Below are 22410 nucleotides of genomic sequence, written 5' to 3'. Positions count from 1 at the left end.
GCCGCACCGCGGGCGGTGCTTTGTCTCGGCCGCGCCGCGGGGGGGAAGGGGGAACCCGGGCAGCGCGGCCCCGCCCGGCACCGCAGCATCGGGGCGGCTCCCCCGGGCCCGGGAGCGGGACGACTCCCCTCCCCCCCCCCGGCCCCCGCCTCGCACCTGCAGCGCGGCCGGGCCGAGCCTCCGCGGGGCTCCCGGGGCTCCGGTACCCGCGGCCGGCTGAGCTGACCCCGCCGGGGCGGGGCGGGCACCGGGGCTGCCGGGCTGCGTGCCCGACCGCGGGGGTCCGGAGCGGGGTGCGGCTGGGCCGGGAGCGGAGCCGAGCATCCCCACGCAGCCTCTCGCACCGCGGCCGTGGGTCGGGTCCATCCCCTAGTCCCCCCGGGGTGCAGCCACCTCTTCGCGTCGGGGTCGGGGTGGCCGTCACCGGGGCCGTGCCGGGACCTTTCCGGCCGGTGCTGGGTTCCCACTGGCCGGTGCCGGGGAGCGCGGCAGGACGGTCACGCTGCCGCAGCCCCCGCCTCGCTGCTGCCGCCGCCGCCGTCCTTGAGCATCCCTGCCCTGGCAGCCGCCGGGGACAGGCTGAGGGGTGCAGGGCCCGCGGTGTCCCGGCGCGTCGCTGCCTTCAGGATGGTTTGGTGCGGTGCCGGCTGAAGGGAGGTGGGGAATTGCTCTGTGTAAGATGGAGGGGCTGGAGCACAAAGCAGGAATTGGGTTTTGCCCCCAGCACGATGCTGCGGCATGGCTGCCCTTCGTTTGGGGTCTGCAGAGGGCACTCGGGTGGCTTTGACCGGCAGGTACCGGGGTGCCTGGGCTCAGCTGTGCACTGGGAGTCATGGCTGCCACTGTGCAGCCTGAGTTGAGGCTTCCCTTGCTGCGTCCGGTACAGCATACACGTGCTAGTTTTGGGGACCCCTCAGCGTGCCAACCATGTGCTCTGTAAGAGAGCCAGAGGCACCCCACAGCAGGCATCTGGCTCCCAGACCTCACCCCATGGCTTCAGTGCTTTTGGGATGTCACTTGTGACTGCTGTGCTGCCCTTCCTCAGCATGGGGCTGCCAAGGAAGATCTGGGGTCACCTCCTCCCCTGTTCAGCCACCGTGTGCCTGTTTCACTGGGAATCTCTGTACGCCTTGGGCCGGGGCAGTGGCGGCTTCCAGTGTGGGGCTGGGAGGGCATTTAGCGTCTGTGCTGCCCAGCCACTAAAGCCAAGCTGAAGAGAGCCAGCATCACGTTTGGTCACAGCCATGTGCCTGCAGGATGCAGCTCCCCAAAGCCCTGCTTCACTGCCTGCTGCGAGGGTGATGCCAGTTTGGGAGAGGAGCTTTGCTTAGTGCTCTGGGGTGGGGATGAGATCCTGGTAAGTCATTCTCGCAGCAGGGGCTGGTGGTGGGAGATGCTTGGAGCTGGGTAGCCCAGCAGCACATCCTGGGCATGTGGTCATAACTAAATCCCTTCCTGGGCAGCAGCGCTTGCAGGGCTCTGTTCCAAAGGTTGCAGCAGGGATGAAGGGGACCATGTCCGTGCTGGCTCTGGTCAGCAACCATCAGTCCGCGATGTTTGGGAAGAGCAGGGTGAACAGGGCTGATTGGAAGGTGCTGGAGCTGCCTGTGTTGCTCCGTCCTGGGGTTTGGGCATCCCAGAGGGGATGGTGGTGGTTGTTGCTCCAGTTGATGGAGTTGCCCAGTGGGTGCCTTCTCCAATGCCAGGCCAACCCTGTCCTGTCCCCAGCTCAGCCAGGGTTGCAGTTGCACTTGCGTGATGCTAAGCGGCTTCACTAGCTGCTCAGGCTCCAGCTCACTGGGTTCCTCCTGCACCTCTGTGGCCCTGATGTTGGGGAACAGACGTTTCTGGCAGGGATTGGGACTGGCCATGGTCCTCCAGCTCTGGTCCCCTCTCCTATGCTGCTGCTTGTCCCCCCCAGCTCCTTGCAGCCCCCTTGGAGGCTGCAGGGCCTCAGTGACCTACTCAGCTGCTGACCTGAAAGGGGCTGTGCTCATCCTGCTGGAAGATGCTCTGAGCCCGTCCGTGCCGGATCGCTGCGGGCACAGCCCCGTGCTGTGGAGCCGGCCAGGCCTGTGGGGTGCGCAGGCAGCTGCCGCCCCGGTGCAGCGCTGACTGACGGCCCTGGAGATGGGCTTGTGCACGGTCCGCTGAGCCCCTGGCATGGAGCAGCTGCCCCAGCACAGCGGTGGTGCCCGTACCTGTGCCTATCGCAGGTGCTGGAGAGGGGGGAGCAGAGTGTGGCGAGGCGGTGGGTGGGGGCCGCCCGAGGAAGGGTGGATGCTGCAGGGCGGATGGTTTGTTTGCTCCAGCTGGTCCCTGCCCTTTCCGGCCATCCTCCCAACCCTCTCAGCAGGGCAGGTCGCAGGGGGCTCAGTGCCAGCCGCGGTGCTGTCAGCCCTGCCGGTGAGGGTGCTGGCCTTCCTGCGTCGCGCAGGTACCTTCCATCCCTCAAACGCCCTGTGGGGGCCTTAACGGGGAGATGTGGGGTCACTGGGGTTCACGTGCCAGCAGAGCGCTGAGCCTGTGCCAGGCTGGGTTGCAGCCAGCCACAGGCACTGAGTGCCAGCTCCCTGCCGCAGGCACTACTGGGAGCTGAGGTTTGTACCCCTGGAGCGGGGAAATCCCACAGGTGGGCAGAGCTGGGGCTGGGCAGGGGGGTCTGACACTCGCTCTGCCATTGCAGCTGGGATGAGAGCAGTTCCATCAGCAGCGGCCTCAGCGATGCCTCGGACAACCTCAGCTCGGAGGAGTTCAACGCCAGCTCCTCGCTCAACTCCCTGCCCTCCACCCCCACCGCCTCGCGCAGAAACTCAGCCATAGCGGTAGGTCCCCGTGGGGCCTGGACCCTTCCTGGCACCGATTCCGGCTTGGTGTCACAGCCTCTATGGGAGGGAGGGGATGGAAGGTGCCAGCACGGGGAAACTGAGGCATGGCACAGGGTGTCTGGTGCGTCCCTCTCCCAGCTGGCTGGTACTCCCTGGGGATGGGTTTGGGGTGGGTGCCAGGAGCACCCCTGACTCTGCTCTGCCTGCAGCTGCGCACGGACTCAGAGAAACGCTCGCTGGCAGAGAGCGGGCTGAGCTGGTACGGTGAGGGTGAGGACAAGGCGTCCAAGAAGCTGGACTACGACAGCAGCAGCCTCAAAATGGAGCATGGCTCCTCCAAGTGGCGGCGGGAGCCCTCTGAGGGCGGTGAGGAGGGGCCCAAGGGTGGCGAGCTGAAGAAGCCTGTCAGCCTGGGCACCCCAGGTTCCCTCAAGAAGGGCAAGACCCCTCCGGTGGCCGTGACCTCCCCCATCACCCACACGGCCCAGAGCACCCTCAAAGTGGCAGGTGAGACCCGATTCCGGCAGGGTCCAGCTTCTCTGATGGGGAGAAGGCTGGGTGGTGTCTTCATGGGCCTTCCCCAAGCATGTCGGCCACAGGACACTCTGTGACTGCACTCAGACCTGTCAGCTGGATGTGGGCTGGAGAGGGTGGCAGGACTGTGCATCCCTGCGGGCAGCTTGTGGGTCTGGCCCCATGCTAAGCCCTGCTTGCCCAGGGCCGTGCCTGCCCCATGGCCAACCCCAGGCTGGGTGCTGGCTGGGTGCACCAGAGGCCTGGCTGTGGCTCTGCCCCAACACCTAGGGCGGTGGCATGTCCCTTCATCTCCATCATGTCCCCGCATCTCTGATCTGGGCTAGTTTGCACCCAAATGTCCCCAAAAGCCTCCCAAGATAATAACCCATCCTTCCCTGCCCACCAGGCAAGCCCGAGACCAAAGCCACCGACAAGGGCAAGCTGTCTGTGAAGAGCACAGGCCTGCAGCGCTCCTCCTCCGATGCTGGCCGTGACCGCGTCGCTGATGCCAAGAAGCCACCATCAGGTCTCACGCGCCCCTCGGCCTCCGGCTCCTTCGGCTACAAGAAACCAACTCCTGCCACTGGAACGGCCACCGTCATGCAGGCTGGGGGCTCAGCCACGCTCGGCAAGATCCAGAAGAGCTCTGGCATCCCCGTCAAGCCGGTCAGCGGGAGGAAAACAAGCCTGGACGTCTCCAACGCAGCTGAGCCAGGCTTCTTGGCTCCAGGGGCTCGTTCCAACATCCAATACCGCAGCCTGCCCCGGCCAGCCAAGTCCAGCTCCATGAGTGTGACTGGTGGTCGTGGTGCGAACCGGCCGGTCAGCAGCAGCATCGATCCCAGCCTGCTGAGCACCAAGCAGGGCAGCATCACAGTGTCGCGGCTCAAGGAGCCATCCAAGATTGGTGCTGGCCGTGGCACGCCGGCCCCTGTGAACCAGACGGACCGCGAGAAGGAGAAGGCCAAGGCCAAGGCGGTGGCACTTGACTCTGAGTGTGGGACGCTGAAAAGCGTCAGCTCACCTGAGAGCACCCCAAAAGCCCAGGCCAACCTCCCACCGGTGGCCAAGGTGGCTGAGCTGCCCCCCACACCTCTCAGGTATGATCCTCCCACCTCTGAGGGCGGCTTGTGCCTGACACGGCTGTGCCCAGCACCAGGCTGTGCCCAGCACCCCCATCTCACCTGTTCCCTTACCTGTTTTCCCCCCTCCAGAGCGGCTGCCAAGACCTACGTGAAGCCTCCCTCGCTGGCCAACTTGGACAAGGTCAACTCCAACAGCCTGGACTTGCCCTCTTCCAGCGAGCTGCACCCCCCACACACTGCCAAGCTCCAGGACCTGCACCCGGCCGGCGGGCACCTTGCGCCCTGCTTCAGCCCCAGTCCTGCCCCCATCCTCAACATCAACTCGGCCAGCTTCTCCCAGGGCCTGGAGCTCATGGGTGGCTTCAGCGTCCCCAAGGAGGGCAGGATGTACCCCAAGCTCTCAGGCCTGCACCGCAGCATGGAGTCCCTGCAGATGCCCATGAGCCTGCCCAGTGCCTTTTCGGGAGGCAGCACCACCACCACCACCCCTGCTGCCGCACCCCCTGCCAACACGGAGGAGGAGGAAGAGGCAGGGGAGCTGGGCTGGAGTGGGAGCCCCCGGCTCGCACATCTGGACAGGTAAGGCTGGAGTGAGGGCATGGGGCTGCTGGCACACCTCTGTGGGCTCAGATCCCTCCTGCCACCCTGCCATGACCTTTGCCTGCTTTGGGGGCTCTTCCTGCTACATTTCTGGGGAAAAGCCCCCATTCCCTGCGGCTCAACCCCCATGGCGCCTTCCCTCATCTGTGGGGATGTGACTGATTTTTCCTTCCCTTCCAGTGCCAACCGTGACAGGAACACACTGCCCAAGAAAGGGTTGAGGTAAAAAAGCCTGAATCACTTTTGGATGGCACTGGGGAGGGGACATGGGCATGTGGAGCTTTCTGCGGGGGGCTGGCGGTGCCCTCCATGTTGGGGAGGCTGGGCCGCGGTGTAGCGGGCAGGAGCCAGGATGGTGCTGGTTCGCCTCACCATGCCGGTCTCTGCTCTGCTCCCCAGGTACCAGCTCCACTCCCAGGAGGAGGCCAAGGAGCGGCGCCATTCGCAGGCCGTCAGCAGTGGGCTCCCTGAGTCGGACGACCAGCAGGAGCTGCCCTCGCCCCCCACCCTCCCCATGGCGCTGGTTGGGAAGGGTCCGCTCACCAGCATCGGTCAGTGCCCTCCACTGCCAGTCCCCTTTGCTTGCAGCAAGCCTTGTCCCTCCTGCTTCCCATCACCCCGTGCTCCCCGTGTGACTTGCTGATGCTGCCCTGGATGCTGCTTTTCTCCTCGACACCCCCAGCAGCCCTAACGCCCAGCGCCTGGTGCTTCTGGCCCACCGAGGTGCTGGGTTGTGCCTAGGGGCCAGGGATGTCCATCACCTCTGCTTCAGGGTGGCTCATCCACCCTCAGGGCTCTGCCCATGGCTCCTGACTCCTCTGGGGGTGCCTGGCAGGGCAAGGGGTGAGCCCGGCCCTGCCCTTCCCAGGACCTACATGTTCCTGAAGCGTTTGGGGGGTCCAGGCAGATGGGCTGGGGCTGCTGGTGGGGGGCAGTGGGTGAGGAGGTGCTCCCCTCCTGGACCTGGAGGTGACAGCCTCTTGCATGATGGTGCCCACTTTGCCCCAGGACGATGGATTTGTTTCTCAGCCCTGTGATTACTTTGGTGCTGGTGTCCAGCTCTCTGCAGTGTAAATCTGTGGTTTAGCTTTCCCCCAGCACCCCCTGGCTTTGGGACCAGAAGCCCTGCTTTCTCTCTGCATCCCAGCTCTTGTGGATTGCTCCCAGCCCTGCTTCGCCATCCCGATCCCAGGTCCCCAGCGTGACTCTGACCCTGCCTCTCCCCTGCCTTCTCCTTGCAGTGAGCCCCACTGCTGCCGCAACCCCGCGGATCACCCGCTCCAACAGCATCCCCACCCACGACTCCACCTTCGAGCTGTACAGCACGTCCCAGATGGGCAGCACCCTCTCCCTGGCTGACAAGCCCAAGGGCATGATCCGCTCGGGCTCCTTCCGGGACCCTGTGGATGACGGTGAGAGTATGCTGCGCTCCTGCCCAGGCGAAGGGGGCTCCCGGGTGGGGGCAGTGGGCCTCCCCGCACACTTGTCCCTTCCTCCTGGCCCTGCTGCAGCGCTGTTGGATGGGCTGGTGTATCCCGTCCTCAGCATCAGAGCAGGGGATGGCAGCCCCGAGGGGCCTGGTGGACCCCTCTGCGTTGGCATCTGCTCTGGGCCACAGCCCACCCTGACCCACGTGGGTGCCTGCTGTCCCTGGGTTGGCCCCAGGGTGTTGTGGCGCCGAGAAGGGCTGGACCGAAGCAGCCAGGGAGGGTGGCAGAGGCCCTGGGCTCAGCCAGAGAGGAGGGCGCAGGTGGAGAGTGCTTTGCGCAGCCTGCTGCACGCCACGTGCTCGGGGAGGTCGCCAGCCACATGCCGAGAAACGGGCAGTGCTGAGCTGCCTGCCCTGGCCCCCCGCAGAGCCCCCCTCCACTGGGACCTCTGTCTCCTGCACCCTGCTATGCCCTGCACCTGCAGCCCCTGGGGATGCCGCTGGCCAAGGGCACCCTGACATGCTGGGTTTTATTCTGTTGCAGTTCATGGATCGGTGCTGTCCCTGGCCTCGAGCGCGTCCTCCACCTACTCCTCTGTAAGAGCCGCCTCCGTGCTGCACCGCTTTGTGCATGGCTGGGGGGGCCCGGGTGGGAACGGGGGGGCTCTCTGCATGCCTCTGCCTCGTGCCGAGCCTGTCCGTGCCTCGCTGCCCTCCTGACTGCCTGCCTCTGTCTGTCTCTCTCTGTTCTCACGCCGCCAGGCTGAGGAGAAGATGCAGTCTGAGGTGAGCCCACACCTTCTGCTCATCACCTGCCCCTGCCGCTGCAGCAAGGATGAGCGTCTGGCCCCTCTCACTCCCTCCACTCTCTCCCCACAGCAAATCCGCAAGCTGCGCCGCGAGCTGGAGTCCTCGCAGGAGAAGGTGGCCACCCTGACGTCCCAGCTGTCTGCTAACGTGAGTCCCAGTGGGAGCCGCTGCTCACTGCTCTGTGTCCCTGCAGTGTGCGGGGCTGGTGCTGGCCTGCACCCATGAGAGTCTTGATTTCCCCTCTCCAGCCCTTTGCATCCCACACCCAGCAGCGGGCGCTTGCCCAGCTGTGGGTGCTTGCCCGGGCATGGGTGCTCACCCATTTCTCCACCTCTCCCAGGCCAATCTGGTGGCAGCTTTTGAGCAGAGCCTGGTGAGCATGACGTCCCGCCTGCGGCACTTGGCTGAGACCGCTGAGGAGAAGGTGGGTGCTGTCAGTGTGCCAAGGGGGCACTGGGGGGGCACTGGTGGTGCAGGAGGGTGCTCATGGGGCTGGGGAATGCTGGACTCCAGGTGAACCTGCTGCAGCACTGCCTGCCCCAAGGGTGCTCTCAGGGTGGGCCTCGCACCACTGGAATGCACTATATGGTTCCTGGCTCTGCTCCCTCAGGACACGGAGCTGCTGGACCTGCGAGAGACCATCGACTTTCTGAAGAAGAAGAACTCAGAGGCTCAAGCTGTGATCCAGGGGGCCCTGAATGGTACTGACGTCACCCCCAAAGGTAAGGCATTGCTTGGCAGCCCTCCGCCGTGGAGACTTGCGGCCCTTCCCGAGCCCCAGCCCAGCTGGGCTGCTCCTGGCTGGGGCTAGCACAGGGCCCCAGGGCACCCCTCACTCCAGGGGGATGTTCAGAGGGGAGGCAGAGTCCCCCGGACAGCAGCTCTTCCTCACCTGGGACCCCTGAACTTCTGAAGCCAGGGTCAGACAGCCAGAGCTGCCACTGCAGGAGGTCTAGATGCCGGTGCCTGAGGGTGATGAGATGGTCGCTCTCCCTGGGATGCCTCTTCACTGGGCCCTTTGCCAACAGCCCGTTTTTGGCTGCTGATCTTGGCTTTGGTCCCATGAGTGCTGTTTCTAGCCCCAAAACCCCAATGTGAGTGCAAGGTGCTCACAAGGAGGTGGCCTGGGACAGAGTAGAATGATGAGTGCTCTGGGCATCTCCCTGGGGTTTGGGGTCACTGTCCCAAATGGCAGCACCTGTGATGTGAGCCCCACGTCATCTTAGGAGGTGGCTCCGAGAGCAGAGAAGGTGTTTGGGTGGGAGAAGGGAAGGGGTGAAGGGAGGAGAGTCCAGGTGTCTCTGGCGTTGGGGTAGATGCAGTTTGCTGATACCTCCTTTCCCGGTCTCTCCTGTTTCTCTTGCTGGCCCCAGAGCTGCGCATCAAGCGGCAGAACTCCTCTGACAGTATCTCCAGCCTCAACAGCATCACCAGCCACTCCAGCATTGGCAGCAGCAAGGACGCCGATGCCAAGAAGAAGAAGAAGAAGAGCTGGGTGGGTTGGATGGGGTGCTGAGAGCAGGAGCGGGGCTTGGGGAGCCGCTGGCAGGGTCTGGCCAAGACCAGTCCCACAAGCCAGCTGCTCTCGGTCTACCTTGGCACTGTGGTGTTGGTCCCCTGGGGACAGCACTGGCGAGGAGCGTGTAGCCACTGTGGATTTGTGTCGTGACGTGCCATCCGGGACTTCTCCAGCCCCTTTGGAAGTTTTCCAGCCCTGGTCCTGCACGCTTGCTCCCTTGTGGTTTCCCCATGTGTCTCCCTTCTGCCCACGTGGGGAGCCAGACACCTCGGCCAGGCAGCCCCTTCCCTGCACCAGGCAGCTCTGAGCTGGATGTGTGATTAAGTCTTGCTTTGTTTTGTTTCTCTCCCCCTATGCTGACCTCAACCCTTTTTTTCCAGGTGTATGAGGTAAGTCCTATGCCATCCCCTCCACCCCATGCTGTGCCTGGCCAAGGCCCTCGCTTCATTTTGCGGGACGGCGTTCATAACACTACCCATCCCATCCATCCCACTGGCACTAACCCCCAGCATGGGCCATCCCAGGGCCCCCAGCCGGGCTGTGCGTGCCTTGGCTGCTTCCTTTGATGTTGAGGTGAAAATACGCACCCATGCCGAGGGGCTGGGGCCCTGAGGCAGCAGGAAGGGCTCGGCTGGGGACCTGTCCCATGGCTGGGGACCTGTCCCATGGTTGAGGCAGTCTCCTTCTTGCCTGGGGAAGGCAGGCACTCCCCTGACTCCATGTAGCCACATCTTTTGGGATGGGGGCCTCACTGCAGCCCTGCCTGTGGCACCGGGGCATGGTGCTGCCCATCTCCGCGTTGCTAGGGCTGGCCTGACGTGGCCCCAAGTGGCTCTGTCCCTGTGGGGACCCACGCGGGTCCGAGTGCTCCCCTGCTCTCCTGTCATCAGCAGAGCCTGACCTGTTTTTTCAGACTGCAATGCACGGCTTTTGCTTTTGGGGACATCCCAACCCAGCCTGGCTGGTGCCTGTAGGAGCTGGGCCAGGTCTTGCCGGTTCTCCATCCCCTCTGCCTCCCACCTCCCCCTAGAGCAGGCCCTGGCCCTCCAGGGCACATGGTGTGAGCCTGGGGCACCCGTCCTGCTCCTCTCCTGCAGGCTGGAGGTGCGTAAGTGGGACCCAGACCTGGTTTGGCCCCTGCGCAGCATCCATCCGCCCTCCCCAGCCTTGGCACGCCGCTCACCCACCCGCTGCTCTCTGTGTGCTGTGTGCATGCTGCATGCCTGGCCAGGACCCCCGGTGACACCTTGCGGGGGGCTGGCCCAGCCCTGTGTACTTCAGGAGGACCCCTCAGGGCAGGGGCAGGTGCGGGGCTGAAATTGTCCCCTTGCATCGGGACCCCGACTCTGCAGTGGCTGGGAGGGAATGTCCCCCAAAATGCCACTTGTTGGGATGACTGCAGTGGGGTGAATGTCAGGATGGAGTCAGCCCTTCCCGATGGACCGGGGTGCTGGTGTGGTGCCTGAACACCCGATGTGGGTGCTGGGTGGGAGCAGGAGTGGGGGGAGCCTGACCAGGACATGGGCCCTACTCCATGGGGCTGTTTGGTTCTGTCCAGGCTGGGGCTGGAGTGTTCCACAAAGGGACGTGCACCTCCCTCTGCCAGCTGTGCCAGCAGAGCAGGGTCAGGCTGGTGTCTTCCCTGCAGCGGTGGTAGGGCACAGTCCTGCCTAGTGACGGATATGGTGTTACTGGTCCCACCTCAGACTGTGGGTCCTGGGCAGACGGGGCCCCTGAGGCAGGACCAGGCCAGGTCTCTGCTTGCAAGGCTGCAGTGTTGAGCTGTCGCTAACGAGCATTTCTTTTTCTCATAGCTACGCAGCTCCTTCAACAAGGCCTTCAGCATCAAGAAGGGACCCAAATCAGCCTCATCCTACTCTGACATAGAGGAGATTGCCACGCCGGACTCGTCGGCCCCCTCCTCCCCCAAGCTGCAGCACGGGTCCACAGAGACTGCCTCGCCCTCCATCAAATCCTCCACGTCCTCCTCCGTGGGCATTGACACGGCTGAGTACGTGGGGCCAGGGTGGGGAGGGCCGGTCACGGGGGCTGCAGGCTCCTGTCCTGGATGCATGCAAAATTCTGTCTTTCCCTTGGCTCAGGCTCTTCCAGGCCCACGGCGAGGGTGAGCCGGAGAAGAAGGAGGTGTCGGAGCTGCGGTCAGAGCTGTGGGAGAAGGAGATGAAGCTTACAGACATCCGCCTGGAGGCCCTCAATTCAGCCCACCAGCTGGAACAGCTGCGGGAGACCATGCACAACATGCAGGTGAGGACCACTGCCAGGAGCCCGGCTGGCTCTGAGCACCTGGGTGGCCACAGTCCCTGCACCCCCACCACCGTGCTGCAGCCCTGGGACGCTGCTGGCATCCAGCTCCTCGCCCTGTGCTGTAACTGGTTCTCCTCTAGCTGGAGGTGGATCTCCTGAAGGCGGAGAACGACCGGCTTAAAGTAGCTCCAGGGCCCTCGGCAGTGCCAGGCTCAGTTTCTGGACACATCACGAGCATGTCGGCCTCCTCTTCACCACGGCGTTCCCTGGGTCTCGCCCTTGGCCATGCCTTCAGCCCCAGCCTGGGGGATGCAGGTAGGGGTGATGGAGCCACTGGCAGGCGGGGAAGGGCTGGGACAGATGTGTGTGTGGTGGGAACGTGCTGCTGCTCACCTGGAGGCAGCTGTGCACAGGCATCTGTCGTGCTGCCGGTGCCACGATCAGCCGTAGCAGGATTTGGCTCAGGCTGGGCACAGTTGGTCCCGGTGGCTTGGCTCTCGCTGCCGGCACAGCCTCACTGCTCCATCCCTAGACATGTCCCCCATGGATGCTGTCAGTGCTGGCACCCAGAAGGATGAGCTGATGCTGCGGATTGTGGTGCGCATGCCGCCCCAGCACATCATCAAGGGAGTAAGTATGGGCTGTATGGGGAGCCTGACCTGCCCTGGACGAGGGGCAGAGGACACCTGTCCGGGACTGGATATGGTGCTCCAACCTGCACACCTCTGCCTTGGTTCCTAGGACCTCAAGCAGCAGGAGTTCTTCCTGGGCTGGACCAAGGTGAGCGGGAAGGTGGACTGGAAGATGCTGGATGAGGCTGTCTGTCAGGTCTTCAAGGTAGGAGCACAAGGATCCCGCTTTTGAGAGCCATGCTCTTACACTGCTCCACCATGCCTGATGCTCCTTGGCCCGGGTACTTACTGGGATCTCCTGGAGCTGCCGAGCACCGCTTGCTCCCTGCCAGCCCTCAGGGGCACCGACAGCCTGTCCTTGTCCTCGTAGGATTACATCACCAAGATGGATCCTGCTTCCACACTGGGTCTCAGCACTGAGTCCGTCTACGGCTACAGCATCAGCCACATCAAGCGAGTTCTGGACACGGAGCCGCCAGAGCTGCCACTGTGCCGCCGGGGCCTGACAAGCATCGTCGTGACGCTCAAAGGTCAGTGTGGCAGAGAGGCTCCATCACTATTCCATCTTCCCTCTGTCTCACGGTGTCCTGGAGCACGAGCGGGACCCTCAGCCCTCCCCTCCCTGCAGGCTTGAAGGAGAAGTGTGTGGACAGCCTGGTGTTTGAGACACTCATCCCCAAGCCCATGATGCAGCATTACATCAGCCTCCTGCTGAAGCACCGGCGGCTCATCCTCTCGGGACCCAGTGGCACCGGCAAGACCTACCTGACCAACCGCTTGGCCGAGTACCTGGTGGAGCGCTCGGGCCGGGACGTCACCGAGGGCATCGTCAGCACCTTCAACATGCACCAGCAGTCCTGCAAGGTGAGGGCGCACGGCAGCCGGGGGTGTCCCTGTTGGCAGCCATGCCACCGCTCCACGTGTGGCACCTGGCCTGTTTGTTGCAGGACCTGCAGCTGTACCTCTCCAACCTGGCCAACCAGATCGACCGGGAGACGGGCACGGCAGATGTGCCGCTGGTGATCCTCCTGGATGACCTCAGCGAGGCGGGCTCCATCAGTGAGCTCGTCAATGGCGCACTCACCTGCAAGTACCACAAATGGTGAGAGCCCCACTTGCACCTCCTCTGGTGCAGGTTCACGGTCATGTGTGTGCTCCCTGTTGCTCTTGGCAAGGTCCCTGGGCTCGTGGAGGTGAGGCTGCATGGCCACGTGTGTCCACGGTGCTCAGACCAGCTCTGCCATGGGCTGGGGGGATGCAGGTTGTCTTTTCTCATGGATCCTGTCTCTGTCACTTCCTCAGCCCCTACATCATTGGGACCACCAACCAGCCTGTGAAGATGACCCCAAACCATGGCCTCCATCTCAGCTTCAGGTGTGGATCATATATACCTGGGGGGTGAGGGGCGGAGTCCATCACTCCTGCCCCTGGGCAGTCCTGGGGGCACATCCTGTGACTGGGGACCCTGGTGAGGACCAAGCCTCAGGCCTGTCCCTGCCACCCTGAAACATCTGATGCCTCAGCCTTGGGCACATGCAGTGTGGGGATCCCCTGAGGGTGCTGGGGAGCAGGGCAGCTTGGCAGCTTGTGCGGAGCTCCAGCCCCGATCGCCTGAGTCTTTTCCCCAGGATGCTGACCTTCTCAAACAACGTGGAGCCAGCCAATGGTTTCCTGGTGCGCTACCTGCGGCGGAAGCTGCTGGAGTCAGACACAGACGTTAATGCCAACAAGGAGGAGCTGCTGCGCGTGCTGGATTGGGTGCCCAAGCTCTGGTACCATTTGCACACCTTCCTGGAGAAACACAGCACCTCTGACTTCCTCATCGGTACGGCCTTGCCACGCACCTCCCTCCTCTACCTCTCACAACTGGGGGCCCCCGGGGATTGGGGCAAAACCCTCCCAAAGGAGCTTGGGGAGCCGATGCGCTGCCCCGTGTCCCCCAGTCCCACACAACCAAAAGCTGATGGATGATACGCTCAAGTGTTGCTCTTCCCTGGGTGGCATTTGTTGCCATGCCCCATGGGAGCTGTCAACACTGGCATCAGCCAAGGCTGCCTGTCTCACTGGCACCCCTCCTCGGGTACGGAGGAGCTCTGTTGTCCCAGGCGGGTCTCCCTCTGCTTTGCCATGCTTTTGGGGGGTAGATGCAGCACAGCAGCCCCGTTCCTTGCCCGGGATCTTGCTTTCTGCCTGCGTGTGTCAGGCAGGCACTGCCTGGGCACCGCTCTCAGGAGGCGGTTGAGCCCAGCGCACCCTGTACAGCCAGGCTTGCCTGCCTTGCCGCTGTGTTGCCACAGGGCCAGTAACTGGAGTGGGGGGACCCAGCTCCCATTTCTGCTCTCTACCTTCCCCCCCACTAGGTCCCTGCTTCTTCCTGTCCTGCCCCATTGGAATCGAGGACTTCCGGACCTGGTTCATCGACCTGTGGAACAACTCCATCATCCCTTATCTGCAGGAGGGGGCAAAAGATGGGCTCAAGGTACCCAGGAGCTGCCTTGCACACGGGGACACAAACCAGCAGTGCTTGGAGACGTGCTGATGCAGCAGTCTGACAGAGCGGGGAGAGGGGGAGGCACTGGGCTTTTGGGCAAGTTGGCATCTCTGTCAGGCCCTGCCCTGTGGCTGCAGCAGGGCATAGCACCGTCCTGGGGGGCTTGTGGTGCCAGCTCTGGCACGTGCTGAAGAGGCAGCTGCCGCTTGCTCCCTGCCTGCAGGTCCACGGGCAGAAGGCAGCCTGGGAGGACCCCGTGGAGTGGGTGCGGGACACCCTGCCCTGGCCATCAGCGCAGCAGGACCAGTCCAAGCTGTACCACCTGCCCCCACCCACCATTGGGCCCCACAGCACCGTTTCCCCTCCCGAGGAGCGCACCGTCAAAGACACGACGCCCAGCTCCCTGGACTCGGACCCTCTGGTACAGCCCTGCTGCGCCGGGCACTGGGAGGTGGGCTGGGCCATGCTGGTGGAGAGGGGAGAGCATGGTGGAGCTTTGCGTTCCCCGTTATTTTTCAGTGTAAAAGGCCTGATTTGGGAATGCAGAAACATTTTGCACTCCTGGGAGGAGCAGTGGGTGTGGGATGGTGGCACTGGCAGGCAGGGCTGCACACTGAGGCACATTGTGATGTGCCAGCAAACAGGCACAGCATGGGACTCCACGAGGCATCACAGCCGCATGCAGGCATACACGGACTGGGGCTTGCACATACGTGTCCCGGTGTGTCGCCTTGAGAGGCTGCTAGCAGGCAGCAGGCTGCCCCAGGTGATGCCAGCAGATGTCCCCTCACACTGCTTTGGCATGCCGTGCTTGAGCATCCCAGCTGTGCCCAAGGCCAGATCCTGGTGATGGGGAGGGATTTTGCAGCATCTCTGGACTTTGCTTTACCCTTTAAGGAGCTTCTTGGGGTGCCTGGTTTGTATGGGAGGGCAAGGAGGGGCTCATGGCCTTGGCTTCCCCAGGGCATCCTTGGACCTCTCATCTCCCTCGGGCTTGGTGCCACGCTCCTCTCCCCACAGATGGCCATGCTGCTGAAGCTCCAGGAAGCCGCCAACTACATCGAGTCTCCAGACCGCGAGACCATGGTGGATCCTGACCTGCAGTCGACTCTGTGAGGCCCGGACATGCCGGCCCAGGCAGAGGGGAGCCGCTGCCAGCCACTGCTCCCACCGGGCTGCTTTTCTTTTCCTTTGGTATCCCGGAGCAGAGGGCTGGCAAGCGAGTGGAGAGGATCAGGGCTCCGGCACGTCCCGGCGGAGCGTGGGGGAGCTCAGCTCATCCATGGGAGAGCGTGAGGTGCTGTCTCCCCTCCCGACCCTGGGGGTAGGAGAATCCTGGTTTCTCTTCTTGTTTTTTTTCTGTCTCTATTGCAAACTCTCGGGCTTTGGGGCCAGGGCAACTGATGTGGCTGACCCCCAGCTCTCGGGAGCTGCAGGAAGGCCCCTGTGTGGGGCAGGGACCCCACAGGAGCCACCTGGGCCAAACCTGGGGGGGGTACAGGAGGAGCACGTGGCCACAGGACGAGAGTGCGGGTGCGAGGGTCTCCACCTCCCTCTGCACACAGCCAGGTGTAGTCAAGGGCAGGCGACGAGGGAGCTGCTGCTGCAGGAAGCACTTGCCTTGTGCTGGCTGAGGAGGAGCGCGGCTCTTGCCGCTGTCTTTGTACGTTTCCCTGTTTCACCTGCATGGCAGCCGCTGTGACCAGGACAGCCCAATAAACCCTGTTTTGGTTATTTTATTTTGTTTCCCCTTTCCCATTTTCCTTTGGCCGAGTCCAGACTTCACTTTGGTCCCTTTTTTGTTCTGGTTCTTTGCTCTCCTGGCCTGGAGCCCGTGGCCCGGTGCCCGCCCAGTAAGCAGCTCCCTTTCCCTTTGGTTTCTTTTGCAGCTGTTGGTTCCACCGCTCAAACCACCTCTGTCACGAAACTGGTGCTTACTGGACAATCTCCAGTCCCTGAACCCACCTCCTGGGGCCTCACAGCTTGGCTGAGATGGGACTTGGCAGCTGGTGGCAGTGGGATGCTCCTGGAGCAGCCCCTTGCCTGGCGGCTCCCCCCTCCCCAAAAGCACAAGGCAGGGTCCCCCCCCCAGCCAGGATGCCATGGGGCATCCCCTCCCCATGGTACCTGGCACTGGCCGAGGCCCGGGCAGGGGGAGATTGCTGCTGCCCCATCCCTGGGCAGCCGGGCACCTGCCCCGTCCCATCCCCTCAGTGCTGGGGGGCACAACCTGCCCCACATTCCCTCGGTGCTGCCAGGCCTGGGGCTGTGGGTTGGTGAGCTGTGCCTGAGGTAGTCCCTGTGCCTCCCTGGGGCCTGGCAGGGTCTTGCCGTGACCCACACTGGTGCTTTGGGAGCCCTTAGGACTGCCATGTGCCCTCTGAGCCCTGTCGTGCAGTGTCACGGGTGAGGCTCCTGGCATGGGAGGGGATCAGCCCCAGTGCTGCTGAGGTGCCTTAATCCCTGGCCGTGTGGGAAGGGGGCGTGGGGAGCCTGGGCTGGCGTCTCTGGCTGCAGTGGCCTGTGCCTGTCCCCAAAGCCAGCGCAGCCTGAGCCTGCTGCCCTCGGCACCCCTCGCTTGTCTGTGCCCGAGCACGAATGTGGGCTGCTCAGCTGGGCCAGCACCTCCCTTCCAGCCACCCCCTGCCAGCTGCCGTCCAGCTCTGCCGCCGCTCGGCTGGGGCCCTGGAGAGCCTTTTGGGGAGGGGTGACCCAGGGCCGGGGCTGCTGAGCCCATCCTGTCCCTGAGCCTTGCCTGCCTGGCAACTGGGCAGACTGGGCAGCCTCAGCCCAGCCCTATGCCGCAACTGGTGTGGCCTTCATGGGTGCCTCACAACCCTCCACAACCGGCACCTCCTCTGAGGCCCGGCATTGCCCCCGGTGCTGCTCAGAGGCAGCTGCCGCCTCTGCCCTTGGTGCTCTCGGCCGGTGCGTCCTGCCTTGCCGCCCGGTGCATCCCGGCCGCAGCACGCGCGCCCCATGGTGCTCACTTCTCCGTCTGTCCGACAGCCTCCCTGCCGCCCCCCGGGCCGGCCAGCCTGGCCTCTTTGCACAGGGATGTCCCTTCCCACTCTGGCTTGGACGCTAGGGCTTTCTGTTCACCTTCTCTTGTGTTGCCACCATCGGCTAAGGACTCGCTGTAAATAGATCAGTAGTCGAATGCCCTGCGTGAGTTGGTGGGGCCTGGCCCTGCGCCTCTTTCCTTTTTTTTTTCCCCCTCACTTTTTTTTTCCCCACTATGTGATAACTGTGCTGTGATGACTTCTTTTCTGATTGTATGAGACACCGGCTCAGCAGCCGCTCGTGGCCGGCAGTGGTGACCCAGCTCTCCTCTCCAGTCCCTCTCATCCTCCTCAGGGCTCTGGTGCCCAGGGCAGGAAGGGGCACGATGCACCTTTGGGGGCTGCCCCGTGCCCTAAGGAGTGGGTGGAGAGGGCTCACGTACCACTCTCGCTTTGCACGGTTTGCAGGCAGCCTTGGTTGGGCCTGACTTTCTTTTCTGATGCCCCCAGGCAGCCACCAAAACATCAGCCACACTGTCCCTGTCACTGCCTCACCCGAGGCCACACTGCTGGGCACCCCCAGCCTGTTTCCCGGGGGTTTGCCGCATCCTTCCCTGGTGTGGGGCTGGCCGTGTCCCTATAACCACAGCCCGGGGCGTGCTGGAGGCGAGTGGGACGCTGTGGTGTAAGTCAGGAGGAATCCCTGAGGGGAAGGGGAAGGGCGAGGGTGATGCCAGCAGGAGTGCCCTGGGGTGGTGCATGGTGGCGTCTTTCGCTGGGCTTTCTTGGCTGGAGGGGACGGACCCGGGGGGGTTCCTGCTGGCTTACACCGAGCACCCCGTGTCCTGAAGTGTGGCAGCTGTCCGTGGGTCCTGGGGACAGAACGTCCCCCAGGGCTGCCAGTGTCTGTGGGCTGAGCCCCTGTCCCCGAGGAGACAGGTCCAAGGATTGCACTAACACATCCCCCTGCCACCCCCAAGGGTGCCCGTCACCCCCGAAGGTGCCTGCTTTCCCAAGGGTACTCGTTATCCCCAAGGATGCCTGTCACCCCATAGGAACCAGTTCACCCCCAAGGATACCCATCACCCCCAAAGGTGCCAGTTGCCCCCAAAGGTGCCCGTTGCCCCCAAAGGTGCCCGTGGCCCCTGGGAGCGCCGGGAGCCCTCCTGGGGGGCTGGAGCAGGGAGACGCCAGTGCACCCCCCTCCTGCCCCCTTGAGGTGCTGCTGCCCGGTGGCCTGAACCTTGCAATTTTAGCTTTTTTCTATTAAAAACAAACAACCTTTTTTTAATTAAATAAAAGACAAAATGGACAAATTCCTGTTTTAGATGATCTGTGTAATTGACTGGGTTTTGTGTTTCTTAATTGCATGGTATTCCTGCCGAGGGGTTTTATAGCACTTTTTAAATTTGTCTTTAAGATTTTGGTCCAGATTTCTACTGCTCTCGCCTGTCTGTCTTTGCTTTTTCCTTCATCCTCCAAGTTTGTAAACTCGCTCCATTTTATACCTGATGTTGAGACCCAACCCCACGTTGTACATAGCTGCGGGAACAATCATAGGGAACAAACACCATCTGGACTCTTTCCATGATTAGTTGTTTTTACTTAAAAGAAATTTTAAAAGAAGTATAAAAGGAAGCCAGGAAAAGGCTTGAGGATATTATGGAAGACAGAAACAAATCCAGCCCTGCACCAAGTCAGCTCCTGCTGCCCATGCTGCCCGCACCAACCGGCATGTCTCTTCTCGGTCGTCTGTCTAACACCATTGGATTCAATAAAGTATCTCCTGTACCGCCTGGCTGCTCGTCCTGTGTCCGGGAGACCGCGGGCCTGTCCCTGCGCGGGGGGCGGGGGGTAGGACAGTCGTGCTCATCCTGCCGCACATCTGCCCTTGTCCTCAGTGGTCGCCCTCCTGCAAAATCCAGGGAGAGAGGCTGTGTAGGAACACTCCTGATTTGAATTCTTGGCTGTTTCGCAGAAGGCGAGCAGTTTTTATCAGTCGGGAATGCATCTTCCAGGATTGCACTCCTGTTAAGTCGAGCATGCAGAAATGCTCCTGCTTTGAAATCCTGGTAGTTCTGTGAGATGCTGAACGAGGGGGATCCCTCTCCTGGGGCAGGAGGGGCAGATTGTACCCAGAGTGTGCAGGGGGGCGTGGGGGGCTTGGAGCAGGTGGGCATCCCCACTGGGCCCCTTTTGCCTCACCAGGGCTGGTCCCCATCTCCCCTTTGACAGGGGAGTGACGGATGCCACCCCACATCTCCAGCACAGGGGGACAGTCGTGGGACACGGTCCCTCGAGCAGCGACGGGGCGCTCTGCCCCACGGCAGGGTGCGGGGGGGGAGGACAAGGCTGCAGATACCAGCTGAGGGGAAGGGAGGTTCCCATCCTCCCCGGGGTGGCTCGAAAGCTAAAGCTGAGTTCCACTCTGAGGAGAGCGATGCCGGAGCAGGGACAGATGCTCCGGGAGCCATTAATTAATCACAGGATGGTGATGAGTTGTAACAGGCTGCAGTGGTGAAGGCAAGGCCAGGAGAGGGCACTTCCCATCGGCTCTGTGCTCCTATCCAGTGAGGGGGTTCAAGTGAGTTCATTACCAGTGGGTGCAATCCTGAACCGGGAGAGCAGGACCGGTGTTAGGGAGCCACGGCCCCTCATCCACAGGGATGTGCCATGTGTGTGCTGCCCACCCAGCCTGTGGTCCTGTGCAGGCAGGAAGAGCAGGCAGCAGAGCAGCAGAAGGGTGCTGTGGTGGGTGCTGAGCCCTACGCATGGTGACCCCCACAGGGATTTCCAGCCTGACACCCATGGCACAGAGTCAGCAAGCGAGAGGAATCGGTCCCCAGGCACAGGGGGGTGCAGAAGGATCGCACGGGGACGATGCCGATGCTTTGATTTCAGCCAGACACCTGCGTTTGGGAAAACTCAGCCACGTTTCAAGCGTGACAGGCAGGGGAGGGCCCTGTCAGTTTGGGAAACAGCACCCATGGGCTCGGTGCTGTAGCAAGGACGTGGTGCCCGTGCAGGGTCCCTTCCTCTGCCTTCAATAGCTGGTAGGAGCTCGTGGGTGTCTCTGCGGTGCAGGGTGGCTGCAAGGGCTGGAGCGGAGCTGAGCGGGCCCCGGGTTCACTGGGTACCCGGCTGTCCCAGCTTCTCCCCCCCACTGACCTTGTCCACAGCTCATAGCAAAATGGAGCTGCAGGGCACCCTGCCCTTACGCAGGGCACAGGGACCCCGGTAGCACCCGGACATGTTGGGCACAGCCACCGTCTACATGCAGCAGCCAGGCTGTACGGCAGTACCACGCCGTGTGTAGGACAGCGCTGGGTGTGCAACCTCAGCCATCAGGCACAGCATCCCTCAGGCACCGCGCCTGGCACGTGCAGCAGCACGTGAGGGCTGCAGCACCCACTGTGGGTACAGCAGCACCCAGTGTAGATATAGTGGCACCCAGCAACTCCTCCCAAGGTGACCCACAGCCTTTGTGCCAACAGCACCTCCCTCCCCAGGAAAATGCTGCCCTTTTTCATAGAACGACAGAATGGTTTGGGTTGGTCCAGTTCCAACTCCACTGCAATGAGCAGGGACACTCTCCACTAGCCCAGGTTGCCCAAAGCCCCATCCAACCTGGCCTTGAACACTGCCAGGGAGCCAGGGGCAGCCACAGCTTCTCTGGGTAACCTGCTCCACTGTCCCACCACCCTCATTGTAAAACATTTCTTCCTTATGTCTTAGAAGCCCCCTTTATATATGGAAAGGCTGCAGTAAAGTCTCCCCGCAGCCTTCTCTTCTCCAGGCTGAACAACCCCAACTCTCTCAGCCTGTCTCCATAGCAGAGGTGCTCCAGCCCTTGGATCATCTCCGTGGCCTCCTCTGGATCCACTCGAGCAGGCCCGTGTCTGTCTCGCACTGGGGATCCCCAAGCTGGACACAGCACTGCAGGGGGGGTCTCACCAGAGCAGAGTGGAGAGGGAGAAGCCACACTTCTTGTGATGCATGGGCCCCCTCCTCCAGCCTGTCATGGTCCCTCTGGACACCGTACCTTCCCTCAAGAGTATCAACCCCACCGCAGAGCCTGGTGTCATCTGCAAACTTGCTGACTGTGCACTTGATCCCACTGTCTGTGTTGTTAATGAAGAATTAATCAGTGCTGGTCCCAGTAGGGACCCTTGAGGGATGCCCCTCCTTACTGGTATCCATTTGGACATTGAGATGTTGACTGTAACTCTTTGGACGTGGCCAGTTCCTCACCCATTGAGTGGTCCACCCATCAAACCCTTATCTCCAATTTAGAGGCAATCCCATTTCTTGGGGGTGTGGGGTGAGCTGTCACAGCCACCTTGCACCCAGGGGTGCACCCAGTGCCCAGAGGTGCACAGCGGCCTGAGGTGCACAGTGACTTTGGGTGATGCAGCAGCTCCCAGCTGGGTGGGGACCCCGGGGTCCCCCTCTGCTCTCCAGGGACCATCTCTCCTGGCAGTGGCACCTGTGGACCCCCCCGGCCCAACCCTGCCTTCCCTCGGGTGCAATGGGGCTGGCCCATGCCCACCACCTCCTCAAGCTGGAACAGCCTCTGCTCATTTTACTGACGAACCTTGGGTTTAATTTAACTAACGGGCAGCACCTGCTCATTAAAGCTGGTCTGCTGCAGCTCTGGGCTGTGGTGGGGTTGTGGGAACACCAGTCCATCACGAGTGGCTCTGGCTGGAGCAGCCTGGCACGTCCTGGCGCACCTTGAGTATCCCAGCAGTGCCGCTGGTGCCAGGGCGCTGCTGGGGTAGAGGTGGGGGATCCCCGGCTGGGTGGGTTTGGGGTGATCCCGCAGGGTCCCCGTCCCCAGTGTAGCTGCAGGGAGTGTGGGGGGGCAGGGTTCCCTTCCCCACTCAGGGCCCCAGCTGACGGGGATGGGGAATCCACAACGAGGGCAAACCAGCCGCCACTGGCTGCCCTCTGACCCCCCGGGCTCCTCCCTTGACTCCCATCAGCTTTTTCTTGCTGTTTTGGCCCCAAATTAAAAGCTGGGTTCCCAGGAGCCCCCTGGATCTGGGGGTGGCGGGGTGGGAGTGCCACCACACACCCACCACCGCCGCGTTCTGCGGTGGCCACGGCAGGGACCCGGTCATGGCTCCGGGTGTCCGTGGTGGGCGCAGCCATGGCGGGTGTGGAGTGACTGGTGCAAGGTCACTAGTGAGAGGTGACTGGTGTGAACAGACCAGCACAGAGTGAGGTGGCT

At 62.7% G+C, this 22410-nt stretch overlaps 1 protein-coding gene across 1 annotated transcript in view; it reads left to right on the top strand.

Annotated features, from left to right (window-relative positions):
* Positions 1-15914, top strand: part of NAV1 (neuron navigator 1) — a 59660-nt gene extending 43746 nt beyond the window's left edge. The window contains 26 exon segments of the mRNA XM_075776168.1: positions 2687-2825; positions 3038-3335; positions 3751-4444; positions 4559-5008; positions 5210-5251; positions 5429-5580; positions 6271-6441; positions 7003-7055; positions 7221-7244; positions 7338-7415; positions 7609-7692; positions 7879-7990; positions 8642-8763; positions 10602-10798; positions 10890-11052; positions 11193-11367; positions 11585-11682; positions 11794-11889; positions 12055-12214; positions 12313-12548; positions 12632-12786; positions 12987-13058; positions 13313-13509; positions 14045-14163; positions 14399-14596; positions 15196-15914. Of these exon segments, the coding sequence (XP_075632283.1) occupies positions 2687-2825; positions 3038-3335; positions 3751-4444; positions 4559-5008; positions 5210-5251; positions 5429-5580; positions 6271-6441; positions 7003-7055; positions 7221-7244; positions 7338-7415; positions 7609-7692; positions 7879-7990; positions 8642-8763; positions 10602-10798; positions 10890-11052; positions 11193-11367; positions 11585-11682; positions 11794-11889; positions 12055-12214; positions 12313-12548; positions 12632-12786; positions 12987-13058; positions 13313-13509; positions 14045-14163; positions 14399-14596; positions 15196-15291 (4381 nt within the window). The 3' untranslated portion in view covers positions 15292-15914.
* The last annotated feature ends 6496 nt before the right edge of the window (positions 15915-22410 follow it).

This window comes from Balearica regulorum, chromosome 25 (assembly GCF_011004875.1).
Source record: "Balearica regulorum gibbericeps isolate bBalReg1 chromosome 25, bBalReg1.pri, whole genome shotgun sequence".
NCBI classification, from domain to species: domain Eukaryota; kingdom Metazoa; phylum Chordata; class Aves; order Gruiformes; family Gruidae; genus Balearica; species Balearica regulorum.
This window is presented reverse-complemented; position numbering and strand designations above follow the sequence as displayed.